General features: G+C 40.4%; 1 protein-coding gene across 6 annotated transcripts in view; it reads left to right on the top strand.

The window, feature by feature from the left end:
- Eml6 (EMAP like 6) overlaps nucleotides 1-15,257 on the top strand; it is a 243,002-nt gene that overhangs the window by 170,253 nt on the left and 57,492 nt on the right. For all 6 annotated transcript variants that reach the window (XR_007348069.1, XM_015479665.2, XM_048804336.1 and 3 more), the window contains 7 exons: nucleotides 228-328; nucleotides 1,761-1,963; nucleotides 3,441-3,552; nucleotides 3,824-3,951; nucleotides 8,154-8,295; nucleotides 11,224-11,376; nucleotides 11,886-12,017. Coding sequence is in view for 5 of the 6 variants with exons in the window: in XM_015479665.2 (XP_015335151.1) it covers nucleotides 228-328; nucleotides 1,761-1,963; nucleotides 3,441-3,552; nucleotides 3,824-3,951; nucleotides 8,154-8,295; nucleotides 11,224-11,376; nucleotides 11,886-12,017 (971 nt within the window). In the remaining variant the exon portion in view is untranslated. The remainder of the gene's footprint in view (nucleotides 1-227; nucleotides 329-1,760; nucleotides 1,964-3,440; nucleotides 3,553-3,823; nucleotides 3,952-8,153; nucleotides 8,296-11,223; nucleotides 11,377-11,885; nucleotides 12,018-15,257) is intronic.

Below are 15,257 nucleotides of genomic sequence, written 5' to 3'. Positions count from 1 at the left end.
TATTTCATTGATTTGTTTAAAGCATAAGTAAGTGGACTTTGGTAGCAATATTAGGGTAAGAATAAAGATCAAACATTCACAGAAAAGCCAAAGCTCATTATTTTAATGTAGACCCCCAGGTGCATTTCAAAATTATTTTCTAATTAAGTTGTTGTGTTGCATGTGCTTTTAATAAGCACATTTTAATGTTTTAATCTAAACTAGATTTTTTAATTTGTTTCTTACAGAGGACATAAAGATAAAATATTTGTGGTAAAGTGTAACCCACACCACGTTGACAAGCTGGTTACAGTTGGGATGAAACACATCAAATTCTGGCAACAAGCAGGTACTATCATTTGGGTTGATTCATGTATTTAAAAGCTTTCCTTGAGCCAGGGGCTAAGGATGCAGGACCATTGACACTATGTGGCCTGTCTCTCTGCAAATTAATATAAAAATGCACCTAAGAAATATCATTTCCCAAATTTACATGGGATTGTTTAATGTCTAAGCTGAAATTTAAATACTAAATGATGCCATGCATATTCATCAGTGTCTAGAAAGCTTGGGAAATATTCTGCTATAAAAATTATAATTCTTATATTTAGTCATCTGTACTGAAAGCAATAATTATGTTGGACTAGTGAGCAGGAAATAATCATTTTGGGTGAATAAAGCTTTCAATATTTTGAGGGTTCTATTATTAATCTATTACTGAATTTAGTACACAAATTAAACTCTGACTTTGCACACAGTATTTATGGATTACATGTTGACAGTAGCGATGGCTAAATAAGCTTGACACGACATTGAAGAGTATCTTACTTTTCTCACTAATAAGCGAGACTCATTATTGCAATTATTTCTGAATTCTCAGTATCAGCTTTGGTTCTAAGCTTAATCTTTTTTTTAATATTCTTTTTAGTTGTAGATGGACACAATACCTTTATTTTATTTATTTATTTTTATGGGGTGCTGAGGATTGAACCCAGCTAGGCAAATGCTCCACCACTGAGCTACAACCCCAGCCCCTCCAAGCTTAATCTTATGATGCACAAAACATAAATAGGCTACAGTTCCGATGCTTTCCACTTATAAAGGAAGAAGAATTGGTGATATGTGTGGAGAGCCAACCTGGGTGCAGAGGTCCTGAATGGAGCTGGGTGTCTCAGCAATAGGGAGCATTGGGAAATGGGAACATCAAGGGAACAAACCTGATGGTTTGTCACCATAGATACCACCTTCTTCAACATGACAATTGGTTCTCACCCCCCAAATTGCTGTGAGAAAAATTGAGGCAGAACGTGTATAGCATGTTTATATTTTACATGTCCAGCCAGTCCTGACTATTTTTGATCAGCATTCATGAAGACTTTCCTTGTGCTCCAAGACACTTAGTCAACCTTTCCTCTGGCTGGCACAAAACTTTCACTGAGCCTTGGTTAGATGCAAACCTTAGTCTGAGATGCATATTGGGTCCTTTCTCTAGCCAGACCCTACTTCCTTAAAGGCAGGAACTCTTGCTTTTCATCTTTATATTCCCCAGCATTGAGCACTGTCAGTTTGCCTGCCACAAAATAGGGACTCAGTAAATACTGAATGAATGAGAAACACTTCTATGTTATGTTTTGTTTATGATATACTCCATCGTTTTTATACATCTTTCTACATATAACGCTCACACTCTGGGCCTTTCGTTGAAGAAAATAGTCTTCCCATATGCTTATAGAAGGTACCAACTTTTTAAAAAAGTAATGTTTACTCTGGGTCTACTCCAGGTGGGGGCTTCACCTCTAAAAGAGGAATTTTTGGAAGTGCTGGAAAACTGGAAACAATGATGTGTGTCTCTTACGGGAGGATGGAAGATCTGGTGTTCTCAGGAGCAGCTACTGGAGATATTTTTATTTGGAAAGATGTCTTACTACTGAAGACAGTGAAAGCTCATGATGGACCTGTGTTTGCTATGTACGCGTTGGATAAGGTGTGGTATGAGTTTCAGAATTCTTTTCCTCATCAGCCCTCTAAAATTATAAGGTAGTCTCAAAAGCCTGCTAAGAGGATGCCTGGATCTGAAAATAGTCCTGATTTAGGAAGTTGTTATCATGGAAGCTCCAATCAAAGGAAGATAAGGAGAATGCATATATTTTTATAGTTTCACTTTTGTTTCTTCATGTGCAATTTCTCCACTTTTTCACACTTGCACTTCTAGCTTTCACCACTAAGAGTCCTTTAAGTGTCTGGATAAATGGGAACTCTGTAGCAGAAAAGTCCTGAAGTATTTCATCATTGCTGGCTCTTCAGTGACACAATGGACCAAGACCAGGAAGTCCCAAGTGGTTGGATTATTGTTTTACACATCAATTAGTTATGAGTCCCTTTCATAAAATGACATAGTGTTTGTATATAACTTTTGTATATGTTACAATACCTAATATTGTAAATACTATATAAATACTTGTAGTTCTGAATTTTTTAGGGAATAATGACAAGAAGAAAAGTATTACAGATGCAGTGCTTTTATTTCCCTTATATTTTCAATCCTCCAAAGATTCAGAGGGCCAATTATAATAAGGAGATTTAATGTATTAAACTCCAAAGTAGTATTTCCTGTGAGCTTCATTGAAGTGCATTAAATTAAAAGTTTGAGAAAATAATTCAGTATTTTTTCCTTAAAAAAAAAAAAAAACTTCCATGAACATTTGGTGTGTAGATAAATTGCCAGAAAGGAAAACTAATGAAGCTAATAAATCATAAGCTGGAACAAGAATGAAGATCACTGTTCAGTAAAAGAATGCTCAGCATGTTAAGCTTTTTACTTTCCAGGTTTTGTAAAAATTAATCTGGATATTAATTATTATGGAAATTATTGAACAAAACAGCAATATGACTTCATAATATTAAGTACTTAAGTTATTCTTAACAACAAATAATATTTTCTCTTGGAAGTTCCTAGTTAATCTTCTAAATATTTAACAATTCCCCCTGTACTGGACCTAGCACCTCACACATGCTAGGCAAGCCCTCTGCCACTGAGCTACATCCCCAGTCCTTGACAATTGTTTTTAATTGTGATGTTAATCCCAGTTCATTTGGTGGGTATATATGAGATACCAGGAGCTCTGCTAGGTTTTGAGGCTCTTCCTGTCCCATGGGAATCCAGTTCTGGTTGGGGATCCTGGGCACAGAACCAGCCAGACAATCAAATCCAATGGGCAAGTGCTGACCAGTGGTCTGAAGAAAAGTAATCGACACCCAATAAAAATGTGTTTAATCTTCCTAGAGAGATGCTTCCAGGACATGTTATGTGAAGACTGTTATCACCAGATTTTTTCAGTCTTATATACTTGGAAAGAAAACGTACACAAAGCTGCCTTACCCAAGAGGCAGTCCTATTGGGGCCAGGTGGGTGAGTGGCCATTTTGCCGTGTATGAAATACCTGCCATCTGTGCCTTTACAGGGCTTTGTAACGGGTGGAAAAGATGGAATCGTGGAGCTCTGGGATGATATGTTTGAGAGATGCTTGAAGACTTATGCCATTAAAAGAGCAGCGTTGTCAACTAGCTCAAAAGGTGCCACTCCTGAATATGCTGTAGAAACCTTTCTGTTCATGGGAATGGAAAAGACAGTACTAAACGTCTTGTAGTAATAGCTCATAACCCAGCCAGTTCTCTTTCTTACATAGTTAGGACTTTTAGTCCATGGTAGAAATGTCAAGGATGATTGTCCAGTACCTAGTACTTTGGATTTTTTTTAATGTTTGATTTTTTAATAGTTCCAATCTATAGTAAGAGTCAGCCTTGTCATTGTATTAAATGAAATATCCCCTCCCCCATCCCCCAGGCCTGCTTTTGGAAGATAACCCTTCAATTCGTGCCATCACTCTGGGACATGGACATATCCTGGTGGGAACAAAAAATGGAGAGATTCTGGAAATCGATAAGAGTGGCCCAATGACACTGCTGGTTCAGGTACCATGTTTGTACATGTCGTACAAACCACAGTCGACAACAGGGCTGGGACCAGGTTAAGGCAAGAGGGCTCCTTAGGGTTCAAAGCCTGCTTGGCACCTCCCAGGATTGTGCTGTGCCAGATACCTGCTGAACTTGGCCCTCTGCTTAGGGTTTTGCCAGTAAAGGACAGAGATCTGGTCTTATCTGAGTCTCAGTGGAAGAAGGGACTCCTTTTAGTCTCACTCAGGTTGCTGGCAGAATTCAGTTCCTTGTGCATAAAGGACTGAGGCTTCGTTTTTTGCTGGCTCTTGGCCAGAGGCCACCTTCAACTGCTAAAAACTGTCCACAGTTCCTTGGCATATAGGGTCTCCAATAGCCACGTGGTTTTTCAAAGCCAGCAAGAAAGAAAAAAATTATATACTACAACCTTACATAATATAATCATATCATCACATACATCTCGTCGTGAACATTCTGTCACTTCTGCCATGTTCTCTTAGTTGAAAACAAGCCACAGGTCAGGCCACACTCAGAGGGAGGTGATTATGCTACAGTGTGAAAATTAGGAGGCTTGCAAGGATCCCCCTACAAGTCCGTCCATTAAGGTCTACCCTGCCACACACAGAATACCCCCACAAGAGCTGTATGTCATGACAGTACCTGCTCGCATCATCTAAATCAGGCTCAAATATGGACAAGGTCCTCTCCATCTGTTTATCCATAAAACTAAGACACGTTATCCACTTCCTACAAATGTGCAAGTGCTTCATCAGATCCTGTGCCTCACTTAGTTCTCAGCCTTCTCTCCCATGGCCACATTAATATCTTTAATGTCCTTCCCCTTCAAGAATCATACTTAAGTAAAATCAGAAGAAAATGAACATCAGCAGCATCCTCAAAGAGCAGAGAGATGATAAAAATCACACCTCGGGGGTGGGAGATGGGAGGAAGTCCCCCCTCTGGTGATGCATGGAACAAACCAAACCTATGGGGAGTTGGGGAGCTTCACTTCATTCCCCAGATCCTATCCATGCCTGCAGGCTTGCCGCATTAGGGGCTAACTCCAAAATCCCACTGAGAGAATCCTCTGACTTGCTGTATCCTGGGGAGTAGGTCTGTATACACACATCATGGTTCAGAATTCCATGCAAAGTTTTGAAAATACATATGCCCAAGCCCACCCTGAATATCCTAAATAAGAATCTGTTTACCAAAAACCAAACCAAAACAAAAAAACCATTCAATCAAATCTCAAAACCTCTAGCTAATTGTGCCAGGTAGGCAGGCTGAAAACCATGCTGGAGGTAATTCCTTGAGGCATGACTTATTTGTTATCAGGTGTTCTGGCTTCTGTTATTTCCTTTCAAACTAACATCATCTTCTTTTTGGCTGTAGGTCTTATTTTTTAAATGCTTGTACTAGTGCATTATAGTTGTACATACTAGTGGGGTCCATTTTCGCATAACCATACATGCATGAAATTTAATTTGCTCCATTTCAGTTCCCAGCCTCCTCTTTCCCTCCCCGCCTCCCTCCCCCTATTCCCCTTTCTCTACTTTCCTGGTCTTCCTTCTATTTATTTACTTTTATTAATTGATGCTTTATAGATGTACATAAAGGTGGAATTCCTGTGGTATCTTTATGTGTGCACATAGTGTAATTCTGTCAAATTTGTTCTGAGTTTTCTTCTCTTTCCCATCTCTCTTCCCTCCCCTTCAATCTCCTTCTGATCTTCCCTCTAATCTTATGAGATCTCACCCCTCCCCATCTTCTCCCTTATTTTGCTCTAGCCTTCCTGTATGAGAGAAAACATTTTACCCTTGATTTTCTGGCTTATATCACTTAGCATGATATTCTCCAGCTCCATCCATTTACTGGCAAATTACATAATTTCATTCTTCTTTATGACTGAGTGAAACTCCATTGTGTATATATAACCACGTTTTCATTATTCATTCATCTGTTGACAGGCATCTGGGCTGGTTCCATAATAAGTTCTTACTTAATATTATTGAAAAGTATTTGTTTTCGACCCCCAAATGTTTGGGAGTTTGAATTGTTTCCATCCATACTGTATTGCTAAATACTTTGGAAGATTTATACTGTAACATGATTTAAACTCTTTTCTAATTTTGTGAAGTGTTATGTTATAATTGAGATTATTTTGTTTAAATATGTTTTAAAATTGATGGTCAAGGCTTTTCACATTTTGGTTCTTTAAAATTCTATTCTTTCCTATATTTCCTTCTGTTGCTCTAATAATAACCTCCACCATCACTTACTGAGCACCTAGTATGTGTCAGTCAGTGCCATTTTATGGCATTTCTCTCTCATCACCAGTACAGCTTTGTACAGATTGTGTTATAAGTGAGGGACCAAAGCCCAACACATACCCACAGTCACATACTGAGGACTGCAGATCTAGGACTCAAGCCAAGACCTATCAGATACTAGCCCCTTCTCTTCCACTACACCAGGCTCTTCCCACAGGTTTATTGGCCGTGGACAAGGTTCAGCCCCCTGAGATGTTGGTGGCCAGGTAAGCAGGTAGGGATAGGAGTTTCCTGTTCTCTCAGGTCACAGTGCTGACCTGGGAGAAGACAAACCAACTGTAAGACCGCCATCTGCCCTGCAGTGGGAAGATTTCAGAAGCCCTTTTCCAGTTACACTTGGAAAGGATCATTTATTGTTTCAGAGAAGGAAGGCTAGTTTGGAGGAGAGGGAATAAGTGATGTGCAGTGAATTATGAAATTTCCATTGTGCGTACTTTTTGAATATAATCAACTGTTACATAGTTTGAAGGGTGATTAGTAGCAAAATAAGATCCTAGGCCTATTTCCTTGCGTCATTCAAGATACTTCTGGCCTGTCTGTCTACTCCTGTGTTATACAGGAATTGAAATAATTAGATTAAGGAAATATGATTTTGAAAGTAAGTATGAGGCAGCAGTTTGAAAGGTCTTCCAGATCTGCAACCCTGTCCTCAAGTAAAATGTCCAAAAGGGTTTGACCCATAGAAAGGCCCCTGCCAGGCCAGTCTGGGAGGATATGGGACACCTGTGCTGTCTCTGATTGTGTCTCGGGGTGGGAGGCTTCTGAAGAATAAGAAACTAGGGATGCAAGGTATGTCCAGGGATAATAAATGAAAAAACAATATCTTTCCACTTTAACTGCACATTTTCTCAGATATTTGAATGTCAGTTGTATTTGGAACTTTCCATATTCTACCAAATTATTGTTTTGCTCAAATAGTCTTCCAACTAAATTGAAATCATCCAATTTCTCTTTGGAACACCACCTGTTCCCACTAAGCATTCCAGCTACAGTCACCTTTCAGATGCCTTTCATGGTCTTTCTGTTTGCTTCACTATGAAAAGTCTTTTTATAATTAGTCACTAAAAATCAGAAATTCAGTAAACAATCTAGTTTATTTATTGCTCCATAGCACTAATCTCTCCTTTACACTCCTTTACTGAATGATAGATTATGGTAATCGAATTTATTTTCTTCCTGCTAAGTGTTCATTTTTTTAAAATTATGTTTTCTCTGTTATTATTCTAAGTGTATGCATGGTAAGATACAGGTTGTGGAATTGGTCCTGTACATATTAAGCACCTTTCAGTTTTCTGATGTTTATTGTTGGCACATGTAGAAAGCAATTTGTGAACAAATGCTGATTCTGAGCTATACTCAGGGCAAACAAAAGGAAAATTTAAATTTATTTCAAATGCTATGCAAAGGACTAACATTGTATAAATAAGAATATTGCTGCCCCAGTCCATGACAAAGATAGGTGGTACCTACTTCTTTTAGAATATCATTTTATTGGAGGAAGTGGTTTGTGTGTTTGTGATCAAGCTGTTTAACTAGGAGGTACATACACACTATGTTTCTTCAGTGTAACACAGAATAAAAGGTGGGCATTTCACAATTCACCTGGATATTTATTTCCAAATGGGAAGATGTTTGGCCTCAAACACACATAACCTGTAAGCAATTAATATCTTGCTTTTCAAAAGAATGCTTTTAGCATCATGTAGGCCTAGCTTTAAGTTCATGTTCAAGTGAAAAAATTATTCAATGCAATTGTTTTGGCCTGAGGAAGCTCTGTGTGTATTCATTTCTGAACCTGTCTGCTATATTCTTGGGCTGGATAGGGCTGAAAAAGGCCTTGTAGGAAGCATGAGCTGAGTTTCCATTGCCCTGGTTCCTCTCCTACAGGGGCACATGGAGGGAGAAGTGTGGGGATTGGCAGCTCACCCTCTCCTGCCCATCTGTGCAACAGTGAGTGATGACAAAACCCTTCGGATCTGGGAATTATCCTCGCAGCACCGTATGTTGGCAGTACGGAAACTCAAAAAAGGTACAGAACACCACCTGTACACATCATAAAAGTATTTACAAGCAACAGAATAGGTTGAATTCAACCATTCACTCAACTGATATTTATAGATAGCTCCTGTAATATGCCTGACCCCCAAATATGCTAGCAGTAGGAATTCAGAGGTCACTGTGCAGGTAAACCTAAGCACATGTAAAGTTTTCCCAGAGACTGGCCTGATAGAGCAGTGCCCTGGCTCTGCTGTTCACCATTTTCCTTGTACTGCACAGACATTTGCCACCTGGGGGCAATATGTCCTTCTTCTCATCGAGAGCTATGGGAGTCAGTTGAAGCACATCGATTTGTAAAGAATGCTATTTATCTTTGTTACTAACAGTCTCCAGAACTTATTCCTGAAAAGTGAAGGTCAGTTATAATAGAAAAATAATACTTAATATCATATGATGAACAACTATGTATCAAACATATCCACACTAGAATTAAGAGGAACACCAGGAGGTACCAAGTCAGCAGACATTTGCTGAGTAGCTTCTGTGTGTCAGACACTGGGGACCCCAAGGTAGCATGACTTATCTCTAGTGTCAGAAATGGACAGTATTTGAACAGAGTCCCAGCAACAGGTGGCCCATTCAAATTTGGTAATTTGAGAAGAGTCTAAAAATGGGACTCTTTATAAAGGGGGGTAGGAAATGACTGAGGATGGTACAGCACTATGCAGCTGGTACCAGCAGGTTCCATTGCAAGCCTTGGACCCAAAGGGTGAGAGGAGGGAGGGATTGCTAGAACTTTGAAAGTAAGAGTTGTGAGATGGCACCTTGAGAGAAGCTATAACTGTCAAGAGAGGCAGTGATCACAGCCAGCACACAGTGACCCTGAAGGAGGCAGCGAGGGGAACAAGCACCCCAGCCTCCCTGTCTTCCTCCATCCCTCCAGTCACCTGCCATGCTCCTCCATGGCCACATAAAATCAGAAACCCTAGGGCAAGGGAGCCCCTGATGTAGTCCTCCCAGTCCGGCTTAAAGCACAGAGCAGGTGGGCAAGGGTAAAAGGAAACGTGAGGGGTAAATTGAAACTGTCCCACACAAACCTTCCTGGGACCACTTCATCAGGCAAGTGACGTTGATTGCTGAGGCTCAATGGGTCTGTAAAAGTTCTTAAGACAGGAAAGAATGAGATCAACCTTACCACATCTGTACTGGGTAGTTTATAATCAAAGAGAGATGTGTTCTAGAGGAATATGTAAAATGAAAACCAGTGTCAAGATAGCAGTTAACAGTGGTGAGCTCTCGACCCTGCTGGCACTACACATTCAGTCTGCACAGAAACCCAGCAGCTAAGGCCTCTCTTATTACCACTTGCAGATTAGGAAACTGATTAGGCACAGGGTACTTTAGTAGTTTTCCTAAGGTCACAGCTAGTAAATGGTGGAACTGAATTCAAACACAGGCAGGGTGGCCCCAGAGAGCCCACTTGTGGCTACCACATGATGTGGTCTCCCTCCACCACATTGTCTCTTTACCCTACATGCCTGGGCCTGGCTGGTAAGTGGTGGAGCCAGGATCCCAGCCCAGGTGAGAATCTCAAGCATGTTTTTAATCACTACAAGACTGAATGGTTTGGCCTCTAATTTATAATGGGGAAATGAAAACAGGTCCTCAGTGTGGAGAATTCAAATGTCAGTCGTTGGACTTTATTCCCTGGGTTAAAAATTAGTTCAAAGGAACAAGTATCAATACATCTTAGATAGGACGATAGTTCAACCCAGTTTCCTCCAGTTATTCTGGTGTAATCATTAACAGCTCCCACTTTTCACTTTCAAAAGTGCCCTGGTGTGTACAGTCAATTATGGTTTGCCTAATCCTGATGAGTCTCTGAACAGCAGGCTCGTCTTTTCATTCTCTCATTACCAGCACCATGATTGACTCTTGAGTAAGCAAATAAATGCCAAGTGAATGAATGATGCAATATATCATTTAGTTGAGTCAGTTTGAAGTTCCCAGCATGACCATAGCTTTCGGTATACTATGAACAGTGACTGGAGTTCAGTTTGAGATGCCTCAGCACAAGGCTGTATGGCCACTACATGGCTGTGCTTACTACCACAGTTGTGACAGCAATCTGAAATGGATTGTGGTGATGATTGCATAATTCTATGATCATAATAAGAACTATTAGATTCTATACTTTGGGTGAATTGTATGATATATAAATTACATCTCAGTAAAGCTATTTGGAAAAAAAAATGGTCACAGGGATGGGTATGTTCTTTAGTAGGCTTTCTACTAAACATACCTCCTCAAAGTTCATGCTCCTCACTTGGAAATGCCACACCAAGCAGCAGAAAGCATGGCTCATGCAGCACCACCATCCATATGCTGCTTAGTTTCAGAAAGCCCCCCTTGAGAGAATGTTGTTATATTGCCTTCTTTCTGTGACAAAAGAGGCAGGTCCAGAATCTTCCACCTCTAGAACTGTGCATTATGCATGAGGCAGAGGAGTGGGGGTGAATAATGAGGTTTTTCAAATATAACAAGTTTATACCTAAGGCACAATATCCAAAAAGCAGTCTCTAGAAATTTTCTTGCAGAACTTAACATTCTTAAACATTTCCTCTTTCCTGAGAAAGCCAAGTAGAGGATATATTAATCTTTTCCTCCTTTCTGCTGTTCGCCCAAATTGTCTTTTGAAAAATCCAGGTATTTAGATACTAAGAAATAAATGATAAACCTTATGAAAATTGGAAATCTTTTTGACATTATGATGATTGTCCTCGGATTTGAAGGAAAGAGATGTTTGAAGTTACGAAGTTTCAGTTCTCACCAGTGTAGTGTTTAAGATCCAGTCATGTGTCCATTTGTAATGCCTGGTGCAGGTTTTAGCCATCTCTCCATTTGGTTTGCTCGATGGCTGGTGCTGGGTGGCAAGCGTTCTTTGTGGATTCTTTCATAGGTGGAAGATGCTGTGCCTTCTCCCCTGATGGGAAAGCCTTAGCAGTGGGCCTGAATGACGGGAGTTTCCTGGTGGTGAATGCTGACACCGTTGAAGACATGGTGTCCTTCCATCACAGAAAAGAAATGATCTCTGATATTAAATTTTCAAAAGGTAAAGATGACAGTGGAGACTGAGAAATGTCACAGTCTTGGAGCAAAAAAAGAATTATGAGAAAGAACTATTTTATTTATTTTTACAATTCCTTTTTTAAGCTATTTTTTATTCTTTTTATTTATACATGACAGTAGAATGTATTTTGACATACATACATGGAAGATAACTTCCCATTCTAGTGGTCATACATGATGTGGAGTTACACTAGTTATGTACTCATATATGAATGTAGGAAAGTTATGTCTGATTCATTCTACTGTCTTTCCTATTCCCATCCTCCCTTCCTTCCTTCTTTTGTCTTATCCAATGAACTTCTATTCTTCTCCCCACTCCTTTACTGAGTGTTAGCATCCACATATCAGAGAGAATATTCAGCCTTTGGAAACCGAAAAGCCAAAAATAAACTATTTAAATGTCTCTTTGACCTTGTTCCTATTTTACTAGTTTCTTGGAAACAAATTCTCATATAAAGTATTTTGGTGTTAACTGCATATTTATCTTCATAGATACAGGAAAATACTTAGCTGTGGCATCCCATGATAACTTTGTGGATATTTACAATGTACTGACAAGCAAGAGGGTTGGCATCTGTAAAGGAGCTTCTAGTTACATTACACACATTGACTGGGACTCTAGAGGTAAAGTATGTTGTGACTTTTAAGGTATATTTCTGTTTTTTAAAAAAAAAAAAACAATGTTCATTCTCTAGAAACAATATTGTTTCTAGAGAAAAAGTTGAGTTTTAGAAAAAAGTTGGGCAAGGGGAACTCACAGTAATATAATGTGCTATAAATCTGTAGCCTAGAAGCAGCTGTCATTACCATTCTGGGTGTTTTCCCATATTTTAAAAATAATTGTTATTGTTGTCATCATTGTTGATTCAGGTCATTAAGTTTTAGGACTGTTGCAGACACACAGTGCCTTCTGTTACCACACAAGCCACCACCTTGCCTTTGGGTTCAGCAGGCTCTGTCCTTACCCTGGGTTTCTTCCTCCTTCCCACTTTCCCCTTTTCTCCACCTCCTGGAGAACTGCCCCAAAAAGCTCCAGCAATTTCCATATTCCAATGGAGACAGAAAGCCAGATCCAGCTTGCCTAAAGTCTCTTGGCTTTCCCAAGCTCCCAGCCTACCCTCTGCCTCATCCAAGTCATGCCCACAAACGTCATGAAGACCTGTTTATTTAATACATCAAGCTTCTACCATTTGTAAAGACTTAAGCCAGAAAATATGGAGGATCTAGAAGTGAGACATGGCTCCTCTCTGTGGAACTTACAGTTTAGTGAGAGACATGCTTCGGCTGAACTAACACAGGAGCATAAACTGGGTAAGGTGTGGAGCGGTGAGTCATAGGAAGTGGTGAGCCCAGGCTAGGATGGGCCAAGTCAATATTGGGGTGGGACATCAGTGCTATAAGGTAGGTGACTTTTAGATCCTATTCTAGAGATTTGGCTGATGTTTAGAGGCTGGAACAGGCATTTAGGAATGGGCAGAGTTGGTGCTTTTAAAGAAGTCATATAGTCTGTTTTGGAAGAAAAGCACCAGCACACCGTGTGCTCTGAGGAAGAGGCTCCCTGGGGGAATCCATGGAGCCTTCATAAAAGAATGACCTTCCAGGTGGATCTTTAAAGAGGCGCAGAAACTCACTAAACAGTAAAATCAGGGAAGAACATTCCAGGCAAAGGGAATATGGCCTTCAAAGCCTCGAAGGTGGAAAGAACAGGAGGTTAAGAAGTGGTGAGTAACGCTCAGTGGACAGGATGCAGGGGAAGCAACGTGGAAAGGCAGTAAAAAGGGACTCTTGCCTTATGCTAGGAAGTTAACATTGAACTTTATTTCACAGGCACTAGGTGACTCCAGGTTATTTAGAGCAGGGCATTCTCTACCATCTCAAGGAGGAAATGAACCTAGAGTTGGACAGCAACTAATGTAAGTCAGAGAAAGAAGTGACAAGGGCCTGGGCCAAGAAGAGGTTACTTCCAAGACCCCAGAGTGTTTCTTAAAACAATAGGCAGAGACTAGGGCTCAGCAGTCTTTGTGCTGGGCAGGTTTTTGGTTGTGGCTGGACCTGCCTCACTGGAATTCAGGCTATTTCAGCTTTATAGCCTGCAGGAGTTTTATAGAGCACAGTAGACAGAGGAAGGCATGAGATTTATTGTAAGAGGAACAAGAACCCAACAAGGGCAAAGGGAGATCAGATAAGTCCCTTTTGCTTTCATGTCAGGGACGTGCCAGCCACAGTGCTGAGAGCTTAGCTGAAATTTATGATCAGGCAGGACACTGGTGCCTGAGTCACTTAGGAACTTGGGAGGCCAACTGCGTAGGCAGAGCAGCTGTTTCTCAAACCTCTTCTTTGATATTCCTTGTTTTATCATTTGAAAAAAGAAGTGATTTCCCCTTTTTATTCTCCTGATGGAAAGCACAAGATCTTGACTTTTATTTGAAATCCACCGCACACAAACACGCCACCTGTCACAGGTGTGACATCCCACCACCACAATCACTATTAAGGGCTAAAACGTATTACTTCTGTTAGGAAGTGAGGGCCCAAAGAAAATGAGTTATATGAAGACAAAGTTTTCATGGGGAGGATTTTTCAAAAAATTGTTTTTAATGGTGGCAAAATACATATGCAAATCTTGATCATTTTTAAATATACAGTTCAAGGCATTCATGTTGTTAGGCAACCATCACCACTAATCATCCTCTTTTCACCTTGTAAAACTGAAACACCATACCCATTAGACAGTAACTGCCCATCCCTCCGGTCCTTGGCAACCACTATTCTGCTATGTTTTTACAAACAGACTATTCTAGGACCTCATAGAAGTAGAATTGTAACCAGCTTTTTTTCCCTTTTTTTTGTAACCAGCTTATTTTACTTAGTATAAGACACCCAGGGTTCATCCATGCTATAGCTTGTGTCAGAATTCCCTTCCTTTTTAAAGCTGAATAATATCCATATTTTGTTTGTTCGTTCCTCTGTGGATGGAGACTTGAGCTGTTTTCACATTTTAGCTATTGTAAATAATACTACTGTGAACCTGAGTGCAAAATATCTTTTCAAGATCCTGCTTTCAGTTCTTTGGCGTGTATAACCAGGAAGGGGACTGCGGGATCATATGTAGTTCTATTTTTAAGTTTATGAAGAACCACTGTCCTATTTTTGACAGCAGCTGCACCATTTTACTTCATCACAATCAGTACACAAGGGTTCTACCTTTCTACATTCTGCCAACACTTGTTATTTTCTGTTTTTATTTTGATAGTGACCACCTAATGGGTATGAAGTGACACCTCATTTTTGGGAGTGCGGGGACTGGGAGAGCAGGTAGAGGTATCAGGGATTGAACCCAGGGAAGCTTACCCACTGAGCCACATCCCCATCCCTTTTTTTGTTTTTGAGACAGGGTCTAACGAAATTGCTTAGGCTAAGTTGCTGAGGCTGCTCTCAAACTCGCAAACATCCTGCCTCAACCTCCCAAGTCACTGGGATTACAGGTGTGAACCTCCACACCCGGCTCACTGTCATTTTGATGTGCATTTGGAGAATTGTTTTTTGTTTGTTTGTTTGTTTGTTTGTTTGTTTTTAAATTCTGCGAGTGTACAGGTCCTGTGTCAGATACTGGGGATTAAAGAGGAGTAAGTCCAGGATGGAAAGCACAAGATCTTGGCTAAGATCAGTGTGTCACTGCCATGGTAGGTCTTGGATAAGGATCTGTGTCAGTTGCCTCATCTACAAGCCATCACTTGGTGGGAGAGGGGCAAAATTTACTATGTCCGTAATTCTACCCCAAGTCCAGCCTCCTGGAGCTCAGACCCACAGAAAGGGGACTGGGAGTCAGGAAGAGGAGGCCAACGTGATTGTGGTGGTGGGATG

Source organism: Marmota marmota, unplaced genomic scaffold, assembly GCF_001458135.2.
Source record: "Marmota marmota marmota unplaced genomic scaffold, marMar, whole genome shotgun sequence".
Classification (NCBI taxonomy): domain Eukaryota; kingdom Metazoa; phylum Chordata; class Mammalia; order Rodentia; family Sciuridae; genus Marmota; species Marmota marmota.
The sequence above is the reverse complement of the archived record's forward strand: the minus strand, read 5'-3'. Positions and strand labels throughout refer to the sequence as shown.